Here is a 23,728-nt window from a genome sequence, read left to right on the forward strand (position 1 = left end):
GTAGCACCACTACCACGCTTATATCGTTCACCTGCAGCAGCATTTCAGATCCTTATCACAGAGGCCATCCACCTGCTCACTCCTCGCTCACCAACCTCGACATGAATAAAGCAACGCTGGCGATCAGAGGCCATCATCAACCACGGGTTTACCTGCAGGGTCTGCCCAAGGCGCTTGATGGAGGTGGATTTGACGGGCGAGATCAGGCTGACCAGGGAAGCCACGCGGGACAAGGGTCGAACGCGCTTTTTCCTGGGTTCCTGTCGGCAAACACGGACACACACACACTCATGAAGATAAAGATCCCCCGCCGCCACCGCCGTGTAGTCTGCGCAGACTGTTGGGGCAAAGTGTTCTTAGTGAGCGCCCCCAGTACCGATGTTGACACGTTGCTCCAGTTACCTGTCTAAGAATTGAATGAGCCAAGTGGAGGATCAGGACTGGTGAGGATATTTGCTGGCAATGTCCTGCACGGCCTGGAATCGAACTTAGGTCGCCGAGTTCGTAGCGCAGTGGGCTAATTTACTTTGGTAACCGCTCTCCACCTCGACAAAGATCCTCCCGTATAACCTCGACAGACTGTTGGGGAAAGTGCAATTAGCAAGTAGCAGCTATGAAGGTCGGCACGGTACACGAGGAGGTGGGTGGCCAATTCCACGCCCGGCCGCCTTTGTCTCCCTAGTGGCGATGTTCACACACCACACCAGGTACTAATTTGAGGCTGAGTCGACCTAAACGTTCAAATAATCATCACTGGTGTTGGCCATGAGCCTGAATCGAACTCGGGTTGCTGGGTTCGTAATTCAGCGCGGTAACCAAAGCACTGCCACTCCCCAATACCGCTCCCTCTATACCCACCCCTACACACACAGAAGACAATGCAGATGCAAATGCACAGCAGTTGTACCGATTGTACCTGCTGATTGGGACTCAGTTGTGCAAAAGCAGCATAATAAACAACAGCATCACTAAGGAAAACAATCTGCCAGTGTAGCATGACATCTGTACATCGTCGTGTGTCCCGTTGGGATCAGGATGTACAGACGTTGAAAGCATCCTTCTCAACAACTTATGCACGCGTTTGCTTGCGCCAAAATTAGGGTCAAATGTTTCCTCGGATGTTCTTAAAAGGTAAAATGTGCAGGCCTGCAATTGCTCACTCGTGGCACTGCTGGTGAAAAGGGCCTCGTCACTAACGGGGAGCTCCACGAAGCCCCTCCAGGTAATGTACGCGGTAACAAGGTAACATAGATGAAGGCAACCCATGCTTCGTACTTTTGGCCTCCTCTTCCACGATGGGCAGACATCTTGGAAGGGGAGGGCCTACACACACGTGACCCCACCATACACGACATGCCCGCCGGTCGACTAACTACGGTGAGCCCCACTTTCACGAGAAGAATTGGTTTTACCCTTTCTGGCAACAAAACAGGAGGTGTTACGATGTTAAAACACCAAACAGACACCTTGTCCCAAAGAATCATGTCCGCATTAACCGCATGTACTCGTGGCGAACATGCAAACAAAAGCACGTGCTCTGGTAGTATATGTGGCATTGCCTTTTAAACGGATTTGTTTGCATACTCACCACGAGTACGTGCGGTTAATGCGGACATGATTCCTTGGGAAAAGGTTTCTGTTTGGTTGTTTTAACATCGTAACACCTCCTGTTTTGTTGCCAGAAAGGGTAAAAGCTATTGTTATATATATTTATATACTGGCAAGCGAGGTCCTCCATGACCCAATTACATTGCTGAGTGGACAGAGAAGGGGGGGGGGGGTGGAATTAAAGACACTGGTCCGTTGTTCGTAAGCGGCGGCGACATCACACGTGAACGACGTCCCTAAACAAAAACAATTAGACAATTGGGCCCGATATTCCGATGCGGGATATATCCAGATGAAGAAGACTCGGTGAAAGCCCTCCTCCTCCTCAATGAAACGACGACATCACTGTAACCGTCACACGTGAACGTTGGCCAAATCCCGCCGAGATCTCAGAGCAGCTGAGCGCGGTTGGCATGGGCCCTGGGGCAAAGGAATACAATGTGAGGCACTGCCCACTCTCCCCCCTTCCTCCTCCTCACACAAAACAAAGATCCTCAATATAGCCTTTAACAGACTCTTGGGGAAAGTGCTCGTAACGAGCGGCCGATATGAAGTCTGACACTGCACAATGAGGGGGTGGGTGGCCAGGGACCACGCCCGGTCACCTTCTTCTCCCCAGTTCTGGTACTCATTTTTCAAGGCTGAGTCAACCTAGGGGGAGGCCTAGGAGCGGCTCAGATATTCGTCACCGATGTTGGCTGTGAGTGGGAGTCGAACGCGGGTCGCTGGGTTCGTAGTGCGGCGCGCTTACCACCGCAGACACCGAATTCACATGGTGAACAACATTCCTGTTTAAAAAATATAAAAAATATATCGTTGTTGTTGTTGTTGTTTCTATTTTCTCGTCCAAAATGTCTGGAGTCGCAAACACTATTTTAGAGCTGCTGGTCACAACACGAATCCAGAACAGGGGTCATCATCACTTCACTCAAAATAGCCTCCTCCGCCCACTGCCGCATCCTCCTCATGCTTTGTTTACACCACCAGTAAACAACCGACCCTGATAAGCCAATGACATGTCTGATTTGTTGCCTAAATGCAATTACCATGGAAGTGGTTACTTTAAAAGTCCAAGGGAGAAGGCATTGCAATTACTTGTTTATGGATGCTCAAGTCTGGGACATGATGTCCCACTATACATTTTGTTCCAACTTAAATGAGTTGCTGTGAAGTAACATGAAAAAAAGAATGTGTGTACACAAGGTGACGCGTTTATTCAGTTATGCGGTTTGCGGCTGGGGTAAAAACTCGGTTGGCAACGCAACACGGCTCATAGTTGTGAGACAACGTGTTGCATGCCCAGCCTGAGTTGATGCCATCAACATTATCCTCATACTTAATCATCATCATCGTCAGCAGCAGCAACAACATAATCACAATCAGCAGAATCATCATCAGCAACTTTGGCATCGCAATCAGATGAAGTAGCATCATCATAGTCAGGAAGAGCATCTTCATCACCGGAAACAGGATCATCATACACATTGATCACGAGTCTCATAACCGCCATGAACATCAGCATCAGGGTTGGCTACGTACGGTGCGAAAGAAGTTCAACATACATACAACATCATCTAAAGTCAATCATAATCAGCAGCATTATCAGCATGATCTTCACAACCTTAATGATCAACATTATCATCATCATCATCAAAGATCAGTGCAATGATCAGCAATCAGCAGTATTCTAGTCATCGCAATCATCATCACCACCACCATCATCATCTTGGTCCGAGTAAAACCAGCCCTACACTGGTGAGACTGCACCACGTGGTGGAGCACAGCAGATGTTCTGCTTCAGATAGACCTGCTCCTGCCATAGAAATGTGGAATGTAGACCCGCCACAGGTCGGTGCCACAGACAGTGACGAGGGCTCTCCCGTGCCCCATGACGTTTGCATTTCTCGAAAACTCGCGCACGCAACACGGAATTAAATAAAGGTTTGTGTTTGTTTGTGATTTCAAATTAAGGGCCCAATCAATTTCGCTTCAGCTCACCCACGAAGCACGCTTGGCACGGTCAGCTACATACGGTGGGAAAGGGGTTCAGGATATATACGTTCAGCGACACAGCAAAGCGTGCCCGTGGCCTGAGGACAGGTGGGGAATTTAGATTTTTTTTTAAAGAACGCATCCCTTTAGTAAATTGAGGGATACCTGTAGAGTATAAAGGGGCACGGCACAGTTCATTGTAAGGTCGTGTATGGTGGGGTAAAGTGTTATCACTCGGCACTGATGTTCGCCGTGGCCGTGAAATTGGAATTCGGGTCGCTGGATTCGCAGCGAAGCATGGTAAGCAATAAGCCACCGCTGTTACATCCGATTCTAGATTATTACACTTCATAGTCGAACAAAAATAATAACCATTTCCCTAAAATTAAGTTTAAAAGCAGTCCCGTAGGCCACAAATCATGCACATGCATGGCAAAATGCTAACGGTTGAACATTTCTTTTTTAAATGTGATGCTATCTAGAATCAACTTTCAACTTTTTCGATGGGTAAACAGACAGATGTAAAAAACAACAAAAGAACAGAACGTACCAGCCAAAAATATGTTTCACTCCAAACTAAAATACAAAAAATCATGGAAAATGTGTTTGACAAGAAGACTTCAGGGGGGGGGGGGGGAGTCCAGGCGGGAGAAAATAAATTGGCATCACAAGATCCCATCAAGATTGATCTGCTTCTAATTTAAACCTTGCCACCATTCGCAACTCAAGAATTACGGCGACGTGTACGAGTTTCACGGTCACGTGTCCTGGCTTGCCCCACCTGTGTATCGCACTGCACTCACTCCGGCTACCTGCACTCTTAATTACTCCTCACTTTTTCAATTCTTCACACGAATTGACCGACTCCCGAGCGGTTTTCTTGTCGGCAAACTTTAGCCAATGTCTTCGCCGACTGGGTGAACAAAACGCACTTTGCAGGCTCTGAAGCCCACAGACTGAAACAGCTCAACTCCTCTGCCAGTTGGCCCAGGGTGCTTGGCATGCACCTGGGTGCAAGGAATGAAATGCCCCCCGCGCCCTGTCCACTTTCATAATTATTTTGCAATTCAGCGCCTAGGCCCCTGCGGCCCACGGGCCCTTGTTGCAGTTGCATCGCCTTCACACTCGAGGGCCACACCACTGGCGCGACGTGGCTTCGCCTCCGCTCGTTGCAGAGGTTTTGCGATTCGAATCCAGCGGATCCCCCGACTGATACTGCAGGTGTATTCACCGTACAAATACGCGCCGTCAGTTTCGCAGTGGTCATTCAAGATCCCGTGGCATCGTTCACAAGAGCAGGTCGTTGTGTGTCGACATCAGGGTCTAAATTTGTCAAATTTGAAAGTCACCTCCAAGTCACTCAATTAATTTTACACGATTGTTGCCCCTACTGTCGGACTAATGCCCCAGATAACTCTTGCAAATGAGCCTCTCCTGTTCTCTTGAATTCTCAGTTTAACTGGCTTCTGCCTCAGCGCAGTTGTGAACGTTGCCTCAATGCACCGGGAGATTTAATGGCCCTTTGAGGCACAACCAGGGCTCGCCGCTGCAGAGCGTTTGTGCGAGCGCTTCGCGAGCAATCGTCACATCGCATGCTCGCAGCTAAGTGCCACTCCGTGGGGCCGTGCGAAAAACGAACGCTCCTCGTTTCGCACGCCGGCGAGTTTTGGCGAGTGCGAGCAGAAGGGGACTGCTGTAACACCGCGTCGGCTGAGTTGCACCTGCCGCCAGAGTCACGCCACCGTGACCAGACGCGCCACGCACAGCCCCCTTCGGTGAGGACGCACGGCAATGGGCTGTTTATCTCGCTATATCGCACACGCAACGAGAGGCTTCGAGTATTTATAGGCGACCAGCTGCCAACAACACCTCGCACAGGAAATGGGCCCCGCTGATCCCCGAGCTACAGACAAGGTCGGCGGAACTTCACACGGGGTCAAGGGTCACCCGTTTTAAATCTAATCCCGTGCAACTACGGGCGATGTTCCGGGAACTTTGCTCCACCATTTTGCGATTTGTGGAAAACCCATTGGGGCTTCTTTGCCGCCAAAACGAAACAAAGTGGAAAATTGTCTCAAGATTTTTGGACGCATTTTTCTTCTGGCTCGAATCTGTGTCAAAAGGCAAGCATATCAGTGCATTTGTCAATAACAAGAAAAAAGTATATCGTCATCTTATTTAAGACCGAAACAGCAGGAGGATTTCTCCACAATTCTGGCTGTCGCCTGATGCGGCTGGTTGTAACTACTGGTGGAACGTCGCGGTGCTCGAATTGTAAAAGTTGTGGCTTTACTCCCCAACGCGCACAAGCGGTGTGTGCTGCACTAGTAACCAGTTGACACGTTCTGCTTACGTGACAAACCTTATTAATTGGCTGTGTCGGGTGGTGGCGCGTTTCACAAACACATTTATATTTATCTTAAAAAAAAAACCCGCTTTATTATGGAAAGAAGATCTGTGTCACTGAGCGGCCTTTATTGATAGATAAATAAATACCAGTGTTGGTGTATGTGGAGGGTTGCGACACAGTGGTTGTTGAGATATTACCCCGGTTCAACTCCTGGCCGTGACGCATAACACAAATGGGCCTGCACATCTCCTCGGTCAACTCAGGCTAGAATTCGCAGCTGCTACAATAGTGAAGTGAATGTCAATACTAGGGAGACAAAGGCAGCCGGGTTGCATGTTGTTTAGCCACACTCTTCCCCTATGCGTGTTCCTGCCAGACTATTGGGTGCTCGCAAAGACCATTCGCTTTGATACATTGATTGTGTACGACGAGAGTGTGTGTGCGTGTGTGTGCGTGTGTGGTGGCGAGAGGTGGTGTCGCGGTTAGCGCGCTGAGCTATGAACCCAGTGGCCTAAGTTCGATTCCCACTCACGGCCAACACCAATGACGATTATCTGACACCGGTTCTGGGCCTCCCTTAGGTCGACTCAGCCTCACATGTGTACCTGGTGCGGTGTAAACATCGCCACTAGAGAGATAAAGGCGGTCGGGCGTGGTGCTCGGCACCTAACCCCTCGTGTGCCATGCGGCCTTAATAGGTGCTCGCTAACAGCACTTTCCCTAAGAGTCGGGTAAAGCTGGATGCATGTGTAATGCATCTCAATGTTGCATGTGTTTTCACGTGTGCATGCGTGTGCATTCGTTTGTGCATGCGTTTGTGCACGCGTGTGTAATTCGTTTGTTGATTATTACACTTGTTCGCCCAGGAAAGCGTCGATTAGTCTCAAGACAATCGTTCCGGAGCGTCCTGCAATTAATCACCTGCCCAGTGCAATCCCAAATGAGTTCATTTTCCGGGGTAATTTTTAAACGTTTGGATTGTTTTGCCAATACCAGAACAGTGGCATGACATACAAAGGGCACCCGGAGTCACGAGTTGAACCCAGGCCCTTCCTCCTCCTGCTGCGAGGCGCAAGCGTCACCACTGCCGCCGTCGCCACCGCCCTGCCACCCGTGTACTTTCTGCGCGGTGCGTGTGCCCGTCATCACCCGCAGCGGTGGTGGAGCGGTTAGCACGCTGCGCTACGAACCCGGCGACCTGAGTTCGATTCGGCGTGCAAACGTCACCACTGGGGGAGACAAAGGCGGCCGGACGTGGTGTTGGCCCACCCAACCCCTCGTGTGCCTGCCGGCCTTCATAGGTGCTGCTCGCTCACAGCACTTGCCCCAACAGTCAGCTACAGGCTACACGGGGGATCTTTGTCGATGCCATCACCCCACCTTTGAAAGCCTAAACAACCGCGCAGCTGTTGCTGGGCCATCGCAGGCAGTGAGACGAAGCGATGCCCCCGCCCCCCCCGCCCCCCACAGGGATTAGACGGGCGGGCAGAGCGAACGCGATCACCTGGCCCCGCACGAGCCTCGTCCTCGTCTGTCGGGCGGCAACGGAGCTCGTCCCCCCAAAGCAATCCCCGGGGCCCACCCAGAATAAAAAAAAAAGTAATTCACGCGTTGAACAAATAAACAAGCAAACAAACAAAACAGCTCAGCAGAAAGGGGGAGGGGGGGGTGAGCGGGAAAAGCAAATAAACAAAAAACAAAGGAAGTGTTTTAATTAAGGCAATACATTATCCCTAACTGCCCCGCTGAACTTTTGAAGCTAATTAAAAATAGGTGCCCATCGGGTGTTTGACACAAATGACAGAGTGCCCCTCAACCCCTCCTCAAGTGAAACAATAACAAGGCAGAAAGACCGCGCACATGCATGGATACTGTGACACTTTGCAACGCGAAGTTGTGTCCTGGGAAGTTTGCCATTATCCGGTTACCTTTGCAAGCCGCACATTGTTGTGCGTGTTTAGCGACCAGGAGGGCAACCGGGGAACTCTGGAGGCCACCAGTGCCGAACAGAACAGAACAGAGGGAGACCACAGAGCAAACTCCGCACGGAAAGGGCACCCGAAGTTTTCCGCGGTGCGAGCGCTACCACCTCACCAAACCTGCCGTCACCTCAGAACTATGACTAAAACTATTTTTTTACTATGACTAAAACTATTTTTTTGTATTTTATCAGGTAAGGCCCACTGAGCTATATGGCTCTTTTTTTAGAAGCGACCTGGCGACAAATGATAGCTCAAAGAAGTGGCTTATCATGCTAAAATGTATAGCAGTCAAATACTGCTTGTTTCTAAATGTGGAGGAAATTTTTTTTGAAGTTCAAGGTAAAGATACACGCGACCACTCGGGAGAGAAAAAAGCAAACTACCCAATATACAGGCGTGAGGGTCGGGATCGATCCCACGACCTCCTGCACACCAGGCGAGGGAGTTAACTTCTCCTGGCCACCGTGACACCATGGGCGGCCAATGCCTCTGAACCGCAAACCTCTGCAGCAAACGCGCTGCCGCTCGGCCTCGTCACAAGACACGGAGCACACACATGCACGCGCGCCTTCGCCAACACACAACCGCGCGCGATGTACCCACGGGTACGAAAACACACGGATTCCACCGGCTACCATTTTTCCGTCTACCGCCCACGCCACCGGCGGCTGCGGCGTTCCGCATGATGCATCCCGAGATTGAGATAGCGAGGCCAACGTACGTAGCGCGCCTTTGGTTTGCCTCGTGTCGCCCTGCCTTCGCCAGTTCTACGCTTTTGGACGAGCAAAGCTCGACGCAGAAGTGTTTCCGAGAATTGTCGCCGCAAATGGCGACGGGCGATGATGGGGTTTGTCGCGAACTGGAAGCGGAGGGCACGTTTCATAAATAAAGCAGTAAAACAGATACACCGCGTTGCACGTGATCTACATTGTTTGGGATCAAATATAGGGACGATTGTAAAATTATGCCGTTTAAAAATACACAATAATTAATTTAGACAATAGTTCATGAATGATGATGCTTGCGAGAGCCACAACTGTTTCCTGGCTGATAGGCTCACAAACGAAAGTAGTTCTCTTGTATGTCTAAATGGTTTACAATAGACCTGTGACTTCGAGCGCTTTAGTGCTACAGCCCTTTGTCAATGTACGAGGGCCTTCGCACACGCCCGTGTCGGTCACGTGGATTATTTGACCATACTTCACCACTCTGATCAGTCAGCGCGGGCTCGGCAAGTATGGTCGGTCCGTCAATTTGTTTAACTCCGCTACATTGTTACACACACGCAGTCCAGCGCGACATTTCGATACATATCAGTTGGCTTCTCTCTCTGTTACACAAGAAGGCAACCAACCATGGAGGGGTATTTATGGAAGAAAAAAACGATTTGGAAATGGTTGTTCACTGGGAGTGCTCCCAAAGTTGTTTCGCCATATTGAGGTTTCTTGACTTGTTCTCTTGCGACCTGGCACTGTGTGCAGCTCCCGCAGCAGATTTTCTCTCGGTTTTTTTTTCTTTTCTCCACTGGACGTGTTTTCCAACAGACGTGTTGCATCCCCAGTGGGCCGTCTATTGATAAAACCGTGTTCATCGCTCGAAATGATTTTCTTCATCGTTGCCTCACGCCTCGTTTATTCTTCACCATATTTTTTGTCTTTTTTATGATCATCGTCGTCATCGTCAGCCATGATCAATCCACTGTTAGATGATTTTCCCAAGCCATCACCGTCTCTCACGTTTATTTACGATCTCGGTCTCTTGTATTGTTACCAAGAGAGGTTCTCCCTTGCAACAACAAAAAACACCCCACTTTTAATCTCAATAAACTCTCACCTGGTCATAAAAAAATAAAACTAAAGTACGTCGCCGCAATTCTCTATTTAAGTGGCAAGCGGTCGCTACAAGAATGTAACCGGTGGTAGTCCACGAGCGCAGACCAGACATCTCACTTGTCAGCAGCACCTTGAGTGGCATCCCTCAAATGTATTCACGTGGATAACAACAACAGCAGCAGTGAAGCATGCGATAACCACCCGGGACGAGAGCGGCTGTCGAGCAATTCACCATTACGAGCCGTGTCAATACATCGGCGATTTCTGCCCTGGCCCACGGACCATGCGGCTCCGGATCGCACCGCTCGTGTCGTTCGGCACGATGCCCGGCGGCGTCGTTTTGTTCCCCGTGGTAGCGAAACGTCGGACAAAAACGTCGAACGACGCGAAAAACGTCGAACGACGCGAAAAACGCAGGCGGGAGGAGCGCTTCGCAGGAGTCGATGGCCACGCGAAGGAAAAAAACCACTCCGCAGTGGTGAAACGCTAGCGATGTTTGGGAGGTAAAGCAATGCCCCCCGCCCCCCTCGAGTGGACGGTGCGCGGGCAGGGGCAGCTTGTGGAGTGGCTGTTGGTGAAGCAGCGGGGAAGCCCAACGCAGAAGAGGAACCTCTCATTCCGTCTCATCTTCTGCGGGAGCAGAATGAACAACACGTGCGTGCGTGTGTGTGAAGAGATGCGCGTGCCGTGCCGGCGTTCACAGGTGCTCGCTAACAACACTTGTCCCAATAGTCTGGTAAAGGTTATACTGGGCGATCTTTATTTTTGTGTGGGGGGGGCAGTGGGGCAGTGGGGCAGTAGTGAGCGCGCTGTGCTACGAACCCGACGGACCCGAGTTCGATTCCCGCTCACGGCCAACTCCAGTGACGATTATCTGAACCGGTCCTGGGCCTTCTCTAGGTCGACTCGGCCTCAAATGAGTACCAGGTGCGGTGTGTAAACGTCGCCACTCGGGAGACAAAGGCGACCGGACGTGGTGCTTACCACCCACCCCACGTGCCCCAACAGTCTGTTCAGGCTACATGTGGTGGGGGGGGGGGGTCTTGTACTTATCTTGTGCGTGTGAATGCTCCGATGTCCTCCAAACTCCCCAGCACACCCACACACGCTGGCCGTATACAGAGGCAATTGTATTGAGTTCGGGGAGAAAAAACTTGGCATTTACACGAGCAGCAAATTGGTCTGCAGATTTTACTCCGGAGACCTTTAACACAAATTTGTATGGCTCCTGTTTGTGCGTGTATAGCAACAAAGATAATGTACAGTCCTCTTGCCAATAGAATGCTGGACGAGGGGCCTCCCCAATGCCGTGTCGGTCACGGGGATTGTTTTTACCATACTTCACCGCGCCGGTCAGTGCCGGTTCGTGAAGTCTGGGGAGTGGTGGTAAAACTAAGTTCAGATATGACACGCCAATGATACTGTCGGGTTTGTAGCGCAGCATGCTACCCACCGTGCCACCTCCCCTCCCTCGGTATTTGTATTTATGTTTATTTGACGACGCACCTGTAAATGCGTAGATATTGTCGAGTGTCGCGCTCGCAATGCGTGTCGTTGAGTCTCCTGTACAAGATGTGTTGTTTTTCGATTCGTATATGCTGTCTCTAATTGGCTCGTGTGTGTAATCCCGCCGCCGGCCACACCTAAGGGTGCTACGTTCACACCACTGTGTGAAACACACGTGTGAAAGGGAAAAAAACATTGGGTTATATTCCATGCCCAAACGTTATTGCTGGCACGATGTCAGCCAGCATCGCGGTGCACTCATTGATTTTATAATGCCACGTAACCAAAGAATCCATTTGGAAATATCACAATTCTCCGTCCGAGAATGACGGTGCAATCGAGTTTCGACAAAACTTCTTCTGAAAAACCCTTCGAGTGGATCAAATGTTTAAAATAATTCTTGAAGCACGTCACAACCCTGAATCGGGGCTATTGGTTGAATCGTGTGGGGGAGGGGGGGGGGGCTGGGGGCGGGAGAATCGTTACGGCCCCTGGTGCGTTGTGGAAAGGTTGCACGCTCCAATTCTGGCTACCGGTTGACTCAGCCCATCGTTTCTCAAGGGCTGATAACGTAGCTACCACTTTGTGTGGGAAGTCAACAGCGGACTATCCTCCACCATAGGAATGTGGAATTTCCACCACTGTCTCTGTATGGCTGTAAACAGGTGAGCACCCATGCCTTCATGACTATTTGACAGAGACTCAAGACTGCGCTGTACAGAACGTTCAATGGCATTGCTGGTAACCATAATCTGCTCTCCCACCACGAGGCAAGCTGGCTCTCCAATGTGTGTTCGGGTTTATTTACCACGACGTCCGACGTTTTGCTTCCACGTGCCGAGAGCTTCTTCAGGCAGGAAAAAAATTCGATTCCCGAAAAAAATCACATCCGGGAGACACGGGACGCGCGTTCACCCGCTCGTTGTCGCGGAGGGTCACGGTTCGAATCCAGCGGCCGCCCCGATTAATACCGCGGTGTATTATTAATAACAACACACCGTCTGCTTAACGCACAGTGGACGTTAAAGACCCCCCCTGACGTCGTTCACGAGAGTGAGGTCCCTCCGTGCGCCGGCGACAGGGTCCAACATTTGCCAAAATGGAAAATGACCCCACCCCGCAAATGATGAATCGATGGCGGATTCTCTCCACATCACAACCATCGCCACCCTCACTGGCACACTAATGTCCACCCAAGGAAACTCGTGAAACTTCACTCTCCAACGAGCTCGTCGCGAGAGCATGCCCTGAAGAGATATCGGTCCACGTTGTCAATGTCTTCAACCGACAGTGACACTCGCTAAACAGAGCCGAGCATCAGACGACAACTGCATTATTACCTTTTGAAACGAAACTTTAAACATATCACAGATAAAATATACGACGGTTGCAAACAATTAATTATATCTTGTGCAAACAGTAGACAGTTGCGGATTAACTAATATTTTTTTTTTACCAGGTAAGGCCCAACTGAGCTATATAGCTCTTTTTCAGGAGCGACCTGGCCACAAATTGATAGCTCAACTAAGCGGCTAATCAAGTTGACATTTAAAGCAGTAAAATACTCTCAACGCGCGTTTCTAAATGTGGAGGGAAACCCCAGAGGACCCGGAGAAAAATCCACACGACCACGGGGAGAACACGCAAGCTCCAAATATACAGCAGGCGTCAGGGTCGGGACCGATCCCACGACCTCCTGCATACTAGGCGAGGTAGTTAACATCTCGCCATTCAAGGAGGGAGTTGGTAATCTGTGGGATAAGGCTGACGACAACTTCCTGTGGATAACACGTCCACTCACAGCTCTGTCCCAGGAAGCTCATTACCTCATTTCAGATAGGCACCCACTTGCTCACGCAAAGCACCCCCACGGTCACACTGCCAATGAAGACTCTACCCTGCTCCCTTCTAAGTTCTCACCTGGTTCAACAAAATACACACTCGCAACGCTTCTCGCACCGCCGTGCCACCTCATCACAGAACATTCAGCGCTGTACGCACCCTACTTGGCCACTTCAATACGACTGCAATACGGTTAATGACTCACGGCAGTCCGTTCTGAATACACTGCTGGATGAGCCCCCCCCCCCTCTAATGTGATGCGGGTTCGTGGCGGTTGTTTGACCATACTTCCCCACGCCCGCTCAGTGTCAATTGGAGGTGAGGCTCAGGATCGGTTCAGATACCACTCGCCACCGATGTTAGCCGTGGTCAGGAATTTAACTTGAGTGGCCGGGTTCATAGCAGAGTGCGGTTATGAATGATTAAATTAATTAATCCATGTTGGAAGAGGGGGAGGGGGTGACAGCCGTGTTACTGTATACGCAGAACCAAATATACACATGTGATATGAATAGCACAGCATTCATCATCAACACTCATCTCGGAAGTAGCTCTGTGACATCCTTAAATTGAAAACGAATTTTTTTAGGACTGCTTGTTTTAGTTTGTTGTCCTTACCCTGGCACCTCTAATTAGCACGGTTGGCTACGTACGGTGCGAAAGAAGTTCAACATACTACACACATAGTAACCGTGCGTACATACACACATATATCCGCTTCCACGGGCCCGTTTCTAAAAACACAGGGTTGGTCATTCGTTAATCTGTCAGTGTTCTGAAAGGACACTTCACTACCAAGAGGGTTTCTCTTTTTTATGGCTGCACCTGCCCCTTCTACATTTTTCTATAGCGACCTCTCTCTCCCGTGAAAGTGCGATTGAGATGGACAGAGACGATTCGTGTGAACGCGCGCGCAGACCTCGACAAGCCCAACTCCACTCACCTCCGGTTCATTCGCAGGCAGCGCCATGAGGCTCTTCTTCTGTGGCTGGCCGTGGCTCTTCTCCGGAGAGATGAACTCCAAGTGGTAATCCTGTGCCACCATGTCTGTCATAGGGTACTGTCCAAAACTCCCCACTCACTCATTTGGCATCGCCGGTAGTAGTTTTTTTTAACAGTGGCTTTTATTTACGTAACACATTTACACGCGCGTGCATCTTTTTGAGCCAGGCGACACTCGGCTGTAAGTGTACACTTCCAGAGTGAAGAGCATTGACTTGACGGACTGATTAAATGACCGGCCGGCTGGCTGGCTCGCTGGTGTCAGTGAGTGAGTGCTCCTTGCCGCTGACTTCTCTCCCCAGCGAGGGGCCGGGTGACACTGCTATTTCTGCCGCAGGAGCTTCCACTTTATACGGCGTGGGGAGTGGCCCCACAGGCTCGCTCACAAAGCCGGCAGCCAATGAATGCGTGAAGCGGTCTCGAGTTTATGGGGTTGCCACCTCCGCGGTACGAAATAAACCGAAGCGTATTGTGATTAGGGTGAACGAGGAATACCGTATCTCAAGAGGACAGCACTACCGCCATTGTAAAGGCATCGTCGCCTTTACATTGTTTGTTATACAACGGAATGATAAAAACAAAACTGGAACTTTTTTTACGTTGCTGAAGATAGACATTCTTATAGACAGCTTCTTCCGAAAGAAACACGTACGAAACGATTCTGGGAAAATCGGGACGGGTGCCAACTCTAGTTATGAGACCTTGCTGAGTTGTAGAAGAACGCAATTGTAGAGCCAAATGTTATTGGATTTCAGCATCATCATCATCAGCAGCAGCATCATCATCATCAGCAGCAGCATCATCATCAGCAGCAGCAGCATCATCATCAGCAGCCATGATATATCCTCTGCTGGATGAAGGCCTACCCAAACCATCGCCATCTCTCACAATCCTGCATTGTAACACTCCACCCAGCACAGCTAATGACATTTGTTCATTGAATAGTGTAGTTTAATAACATTGTCTTACTAAATACAATCACATATTATCATAATGATATGTTACCATAAAACATATGATGATACCTTGTAGTCATAATACAGGTATTTTTCGATTTAAAGCTTTCGTGACTGCAGGGATTTATCTTCTTGGTTCTTTCGGTAAAGTTACGTAGAATGGAAATAATAAATTGATAAAAATAAAACATAATAAAATAATTCTCACGACGTTTCGGCCACAACGCAAGCAGCCGTCCTCAGGTGGAGAACAGGTCTGTCGAGAAGACAGAGTCTGAGTCAGAGTCAGAACCAAGAAGACAGGTATTCTTTTTTTAGATCGCCTAAATATATAAAAAGCCAACTAGTAATGTTTGCCACGTAAACAGAACGTGGCCAATTCGTTGCTAATTGGCTGTGTCGGGTGGCGGCGGGTTTAATGACACATTTATATATTTACGCGATCTAAAAAAAAAACCTGTATTACGGATAATATTGGTCTCGAAAGGCTGCGTGTTTTAAAGATACATTGTATTGTTAAAGGCCATATGGATTAGGACTAATTCGCCAGTCAGAAAACGTATTTAATTTGTTTGTATTCATCTTTCAAAGACATTGATTTATTCTGAATAGTAAAAAAAAAATAAGGGATAGTATTATGTCCTTTCATTTAGTCCCTGCTGTTTAAACACTTGAACTGAAATGTAATTGAATTAATCAAATATTTCATGTTCAAATAATCGAGTTTTTTTTACCTTTTATGTTTTTCATTGTTAGATTCAATTTCATTATCTGTTTTTTCATCTAACTTGGAATTAGATGTGTACTTGCTGTACCAGCTCTTCTCACAATTTGTTACCATTGGCTGTCACTTTGTTATAATATAAATGCTAATTTATATTTCGTGCCAAGGGGGTGGAGAGGCAGTTCACTGGGTGTTCAGCGCATTGCCCCGATGAGCCCAGCAACCCAAGTTTGATTCCCAGGCACGGCCTACATCAGTGGCAAGTATAAACCAGTGTCAGGCGGTCCCTCCACCAACCACCACTGCCAGTGGTGTGAAGTATTGTGAACCAAACAACGAAGGGCATTGTTGTCGGAGCCTTCATCCAGCAGTGGATTGTTAGAGGTCTGTACACATTTCCACTGCGCAAACATCACACAAAAAACTGGCTCCCTAATTAGTCCTTATTATTATTATTATTATATAAAAGCGATTGATGCAATTAAAATGGGTTTGGTAAATTGGTACCACGCGCAACAATTATACCAGTTTTAAGAAACGTGATTTACGCAAGACCAGACGGTATAATAACACCGACCTCTATTTTATAATGCACGCGATGTCCTTTATTTACCTGAAAAAGGCTGACAGTGTCTCATGGCTATGTTTAAAGAGGGTCTTGGATTTGGGAAGTTTGGCCAATTTCTGTGTAATTATTGTTTCTCTTCACATGGAAGGAAACAGAAGCACCTGGAGAAAACTCGCCAGGCATTCGATAACACTTGGAGCTCAATCTCGTGGGAACCTTACAACACCTGGTATTCCAAGGCAGTTCGACTACTAACCAGGCTCAAACCTGCTTGCTCCTGAGATTCGATGAGATCGGACGTGGTGAAGTATGGTCAAACAACCCCCCACGACCTCCTCACGGTGTGGGGAGGCTCTCATCCAGCAGCGGATTGACGAAACTTTTCTCACCTGCGTGGATGAAAAGCAGACGTTTTTAAAATCTGCGTAATAATAATAATAGCTTGTACAGTGCCTTTCATGGAATCTCAAGGTACTTGACATCAAAGCCAATGGGGGTTGGGGCTGGAAACGCCTTCTGAAAGAAACATGTCTTTCGGGGGTGGAACGACGCTGCGGATCCCAACCGAAGCGGACTCTGCGACCGCCTTCAGCAGGGAGATCTACAGTGCAGGTGGCCAATGAAGTGAAGGCACGAGCCGAAGTCGAGTTAATCCACTGAGGTCCTCCTGCCCAGCAAAAACATGCCAACGTCTCACGTTTACGGAGTGGTCCACGTTGCTTTCACTGTAAAACGTCTCCGAAGTAGTTCTGTAACCATCTGCTTCCACGGGCCTGTTTACTTAAGTGGTCTGTTACCACTGCGTTGACTGAAGGATTCCATTGGGAGTCGGTCAGTGGATTATTTCTAAAAGCCCTCGTTCTTCACCGTAGCTTTCGCTGCAACACGACCAGTTTCGTGTCTAAAAAAATACATCCCCAAGATGAAGTGTCCCCTCGTCACAAGACACAGTTACGCAAAAGTTTGGATGCATCAACAACAAACCCAACCACCCCTCCGCCCAACTCAACAATGCCGTCAATAAAGCCCCCCCTCTCTCTCTGTGAGCCGAAATGTCACGTCCAATTGTTTGTTCTGCCCGCACAAAGCGCGTTCTAAAACCGTCGCCGTTCTTCTGCTGCTCGTTGCACGCAGGTGGGGGGGGGGGGGGCTTCACCGACGTCTCTCCTCCTCTCCACTCGGCTGTGTTCTTCAATGCCGCACACTGGCTGCTGCTGCACACTGGCTGCTGCTGCCGCTGCTGCTGCACACTGGCTGCTGCTGCTGCACACTGGCTGCTGCACACTGGCTGCTGCACACTGGCTGCTGCTGCACCTGAGCTGCTGCTGCACACTGGCTGCTGCAGCACACTGGCTGCTGCTGCACACTGGCTGCTGCTGCCGCTGCTGCTGCTGCTGCACGTGACTCGAGCTCACGCGGCGCGGTCGCGCACGACGTGGCCCGCGTCGGTCGGTCTGTCGGTCGGTCTGTCGGTCGGTCTGTCGGTCGTCTGCGCGAGCGGCCAGCGAAGTTGGCCGCGTGTGGTGGGAGCAAGAGCCCGGAATTAGCCGTGCCACGGGGGGCCTCGCCCGCGCCATCTGTTTGGAGGTGGTTGTACAGTGTGAGGAGGACAACTCCACGGCCACTGTGTGGAGCCATCAGGAGCCCCCCCCGCCGCGTCGTAGAGTGGTAACCTCAGTTTACGATGCCATCGGTTAACGGTAGAGTTGTCCATGGATTATATCCGGCACCGCGCGATTATTCGGCTGCTTCCAACATTATCCGGCTGTAGTCCCGGGCCGATCTGGCGACATCGGCAACACCGCTCCAAAGGCTGTGACCAGCCCGGCGATGGGCACCGTGTAGCGTGACAAACGACGCTTGATCTTCGCGTTAAATAATCTATACGGTACATTATACACTACATACAACTTCAACAATGAAAATAGTGCACGTCTATACACCACCCCATTCGGAGTGGTAAGTACGGTACAGTAACTTTTTAAAGGATATTTATTTTTGACCATTTGTATGTTTATTTATGCGAATTTCATATAATAAACAAATTTAAAACACTAACAAAAAACCATGTAACAACACCTGCAAATAATAATGTCAGTCAAGAATGTGCAAAAATAAACTATTTTAAATAATGATGATTAATGATTATCCAGCGTTTTTGTAAATTTGGTGCCACCCCCCCCCACCGAAGCCGCTAGATAATCGATGATTTACTGTATGTTGATATTCTTGGTTCTTTCGGTAAAGTCACGTAGAAGGGAAATAATAAACTAATTAAAATATAAAACAATAAAATGTTGTTTTATAGTTGATTGTTTAATATTAGTATTTTTTGTTATTATTATTTTATTATTTCCCTTCTACGTGACTTTACCGAAAGAACCAATAATATGAATCCCTGCAGTCATGAAAGCTTTAAATCAAAATGTATGTTGATAATCGATGATCTACTGTATGTTGATAATCAATTATCTACTATATGTTGATAATCGATTATCTACTTTTTGTTGATAATCGATTATCTACTGTATTTCGATTAACGATCCGCCTCCCATAGGGTCCCGTTGTTTCTATTAACGATGAATGTTCGATGAACGATGTGTGGTTTACGATCTCACACGTGGACCCGCCAATTTCGGCCAATCGGAGCACTCCGAAGTGGGTTCGGCAGCAGACTTGAGACAATGAGCGACCAGCCCTTCCATGAGCGGTCCGAGAGCAATCGGCTGCACACCCTTCAATGTTTTAGGTTGACGTTGCTTATGGAAACAGCTCTCTTGAATACTTAGTCGGGGTTTTTTTACTCAAAATTTAAATATGATAAACTATGTTTTTAGGGTGAAAAAGGTCAATTACTGATCGTCTTGGAACAAATTAAGCCTTTAACATGCATTTCCGATGCAGTATTCCATTAACGATTACTTCAAATAACGATGGTTTTCATGTAACCAATTGATATCCTTAACCGAGGTACCACTGTATCTCCATATATAAATACGGTAAGTCCTCACTCAACGCGCGTTCACACTATAACGCGCCCGTTGTAACGCGGGGCGCGCTCCACGTTATAACGGCACCTTTTAGGAGCGCACCTACCGCACTAAACGAGGACTCGCTGTATTTGTTGATGCCCCTGCCCCGTTGCTGTTTGTAAATATTAATAACTTTGTGTTAGCATAGCACCAGACAGGAATTTGGTTTACATTCCGAATTCTCGTAACCACGTCATTTGCTCGGAACTCAAATAAACACGGGGCGTGTGGTCCACAGTGAGGTAAAGATGCTTCAAGTTTACTTATCTTGATTTAACTTATCTTAAGTTTACTTATCTTGCTATCGCGATCGTCTGCAACCACGACCTATCCACTGCTGGATAAAGGCCTCCCCAAGCCACCGCCAACCCTCATCACTGCCCCGCTGATGCCCACAGATTCCTTCTCACGCTCCCCCGCATGAGTGAATGAGGAGAGCAGGCAGGCAAATCATCAATCACTATCATCATCATCATCATCAGCCATGGTCAATGCACAAACAACGTTGTGCCAACGTTAACCAATAACGTTCGACCAAGGTGGCACGTTCACCGGGTGCACGCGAACCAGAGGTTGTACGAGAACCTTCCCAAGAGGGGACGGTCTCGAGATGCCGAGTTCATCAAACAGGTAGCGTATCGGAATCAAATAAACATTCGGTGTATTTCTCTGCTAAGTCAATAAAATACCACATCGTCAGGGTCTTAAAAAAGGGGAAGCGGTGGCGGGTGGAGGAGGGGGGTGTCCCCATCACCTTTGTCTCGTGGCTCCATCTGGCAGACAAGCGCAGTCGATCGGGGATAGAGTTGGCTACGTAGAACAGCAACTAACAGTGTCAAATACAAATCATGACCATCAGTCAATATCTATCCACTGGACGATGACCTCCCCACGCCGTCGCCATCCATCACGGCGCAGGGCTGCTCGGGTCCAGTCACTATTCATGCATTCTCACGCACGGCTTCTCTCTTCGCCACTCTGTTTGCGGAGGGCGGTCTGCGCCCCGAGTGGCGGTCACGAGGCCGCGCTGCAGCTCGCCGCCCGTGCGTGTCCTCGCGTGCGCGCCGCGCCGAGACGCGCGCACGCGGCTGCTGCTGCTGCTGGCTCACGCAGAGACAAAGAGCACCCCCCCCCCCGTGTAGCCTTCACCAGGCTGTGGGAAAGGTCCGTTCGCGAGCACCTTTCGAATGTCGGCATGGCGCACGACAACAACAACCACGCTCGGCCGCCCCTAGGTCTCGCCAGTGCTGACATGTTTTTGTTACACACCACAGCAGGTACTAATTTAAGGCTGAGTCGACCTAGGGGAGAGATATCCGCCATTGTTATTGGTCGTGAGTGGGACTCGAACTCGGGTGGCCGGGTTCGTAGAGCGGTGCGCCAACCACTGCTGCGCCACCGCTCCGCACGACGCGGTGGATTTCACACACTCACGTGTGTACGTGTGTGTGTATGTGTGTGAGTGTGCGTGTGTCGGTAAACACCAGCACTGGGAAGACAAAGGTGACCGGGCGTGGTTCTGGCCAACCAGCCCCTCCTGTTCCGTGATCGGCCTTCGTCGGCTGCTCGCTTGTGAAGGCTGCACCCACCGGGGGATCATCTGTGTCCTTGTGCGTGAAGGAGCTGTGCGAGAGCAGCAACCCGGCGACCCGAATTCGATTTCCTTTCAGGGCCAACACCAGTAACCAACATCTGAACCGGTTCTGGGAATCCGCCAGGTCGACTACTGGACTTCTGAGAGCCTTAAACGGGTACCTGTTGCGGCGCGGAAGCATCAGCATTGGGGGAGACAAAGGCGGCCGCCGGGCGTGGTGTTGGCCACCCACCCCACGTGGCTTGTGTGCCGTGTCGGCCTTCATCGTTGACATCACTTGCCCCAAGCCTGCTAAGGGCTACACGGTGGGGGGGGGGGGGGTATTTGTCTTCGCGTGATCTGTGTGCGACTTAGGAAGTGCACAATCAGCGCGCGTTCACGCGCGGGCAAGCGCAGGAGAATGGTCCAGGGGACACAAAAGCGCAATTGTTCATCTGTCCGCACACTTCAGCCGCCTTCTCTGCCGTGTCGGCCAGGAACGCGCTCCCCTCTCTCCCCCCTCTCTCGCTATATTTACATTGCACCCACCGACACAACACTCCCGTGTGCTTACCTGCAACATACTCCAGTTGTACGTGTCGGCAAGATGTATCTGTGTAGTATCCACACAGCTGTCTGCACACCTGCCTGTGCGTGGTAACTGCCGACCTGTCTTCGTATTTGCCCACATACTTACCTACCTACTGTCTACACATACCCCTCCACCCCCCCCCCCCCATCTATTTTCTACCTACCGACTGGCCTACTTACCTACCTATGTGCCTACCTTCCTTCCTCTCGAGTGTCGTTTGGGAGAATATAAATATCTAAGTAACAACATCAATAAGCAGACAATGCATCTCCTTCATATATTCTTATCTGTCTCTCTGCAAAACAAAACATTACAAGGATTATTTACGGTCGGCTCCACGGCCTTCTGGGAGTGAACAATTTCCGCGGCATTGATTTAAGTACAAAACAAAACAAAATTCCGTGCCCGTTTCGACGCGCAGTGTCTCGTCAGCCGAGTTGGATCACCGTGATCGAGAGTTGAGACTTTGAGAGTCCAGATGGTGCGAGGCCTCCCATTGAGCTCGCCAAGGACGACGGCAGCCCAACATCGGCTCGCAAGTGGCGGCAGTAACAAGGGCATCGCTAAAAACCGTGACCACCACCATCACCACCACCACCATGCCCCAGACAAACAGACGAACACACGGACAGACGAACCTCGTTGCACCAACGCGCTCAACCTTATTTGGAAAATCGGTCATAAATCCTCAAATGAACCCTCCGGAGTGAGCAAGGCGAGGTGCTTGCTGCCCCCAAAAACAGCGCGCGCGTAGCGAACGCGTCCCAAGACGGGGAAAGGCGCTCGCAGATTGACGACGAGAGGGGATGAGCCGGGGGGGTGGGGGGGGGCACGAGACGGACGCGCCCGCACGGCGCCGCCCCTGCCAGCCTGGCGTGGGTCACTTGCAACGACGCGGCGGCGTCGTGAGCGCGCGAGCGTCTTGAGGCCGCGGACACATCCGCACCACGCCGCCCGCTCCTGCTTCTTCTCGGAGTCGGTCGGAGGCTTCTCGTCTGCGGCGAAGGGAGTGGAGAGGGGGGTGACAAGAGGGCATGCGAGGGCGCGATGGCGCACTCGCGGAAGCTGGAATTTAACCAAATGTAATTCAGAATGTATCGTGATGGGGTTTTTGTGTGTAGTCATTGGTGACCGGGCTGAGACTATAAACTCATTCCTGCTGAGTACCAAGTTGAATGACAGGCAGCTGCTTCGGATCCGAACCCACGCCCTCAGACGGTGCCTGCTCAGTTCTATGACCTCTGAGCCATTCGGCCGGCACGACACATGAAGGGGTGGTGGTGAAGAGCTCCACACACTCATGCCCGGCCAGCCACCTTTGTTTCCCCCGGTACTCATCACACCAATAGCAGGTAGCCATAATTACGGCGGCTTAAGATTTTTGCCCAGGAGGAGCTCGATGATGACGGTGGCAGTGATGGGTAAACAAATAAACCTGCAGGATCTCTTGAAATGGAAATTCTCATTTGCAAGTTGGTGTCCAGGCATCGCCGCGGCCTTCATCTCTCTTCGCCAATCCCTCTCGCAGCTCCCAACACGTGGGCCTGATCCTGCCACGCATGAACACTCACCCGAGCTACACGTGGACTTGATCCTGCCACGCATGAACACCCACCTGAGCTACACGTGGGCTTGATCTTGCCACGCATGAACACCCACCCGAGCTACACGTGGGCTTGATCCTGCCACGCATGAACACTCACCAGAGCTACACGTGGGCTTGATCTTGCCACGCATGAACACTCACCAAAGCTACACGTGGGCTTGATCTTGCCACGCATGAACACTCACCAGAGCTACACGTGGGCTTGATCTTGCCACGCATGAACACCCACCCTAGCTGCACGTGGGCTTGATCTTGCCACGCATGAACACCCACCCGAGCTGCACGTGGGCTTGATCCTGTCACGCATGAACACCCACCCGAGCTGCACGTGGGCTTGATCTTGCCACGCATGAACACCCACCCGAGCTGCACGTGGGCTTGATCCTGCCACACATGAACACCCATCCGAGCTGCACGTGGGCCGCTGGGGAGGCAGCCGTCAATGACATTCGGCGCGCACAAAAGCCACCCTCGTGCAACAGCGCGGATCACCGCGCTGTTGCATTGTCGAGCATTATTGAAGTGTGGCCTCGATGAGGGATAGTTTTTTTTGTTAATACGAA

General features: G+C 50.2%; 1 protein-coding gene across 1 annotated transcript in view; it reads right to left on the reverse strand.

Moving 5' to 3' along the window:
* Positions 1-14,424, reverse strand: part of LOC133355589 (rho guanine nucleotide exchange factor 3-like) — a 43,314-nt gene extending 28,890 nt beyond the window's left edge. Inside the window, exons 1-2 of the mRNA XM_061572936.1 lie at positions 14,056-14,424; positions 153-260 (exon numbers count right to left, since the gene is read on the reverse strand). Coding sequence (XP_061428920.1) covers positions 153-260; positions 14,056-14,166 — 219 coding nt within the window. The 5' untranslated portion in view covers positions 14,167-14,424. The remainder of the gene's footprint in view (positions 1-152; positions 261-14,055) is intronic.
* Between the last annotated feature and the right edge of the window lie 9,304 nt (positions 14,425-23,728).

Source organism: Lethenteron reissneri, chromosome 51 (genome assembly GCF_015708825.2).
Source record: "Lethenteron reissneri isolate LAM-NWPU_2019-01 chromosome 51, ASM1570882v1, whole genome shotgun sequence".
NCBI lineage: Eukaryota > Metazoa > Chordata > Hyperoartia > Petromyzontiformes > Petromyzontidae > Lethenteron > Lethenteron reissneri.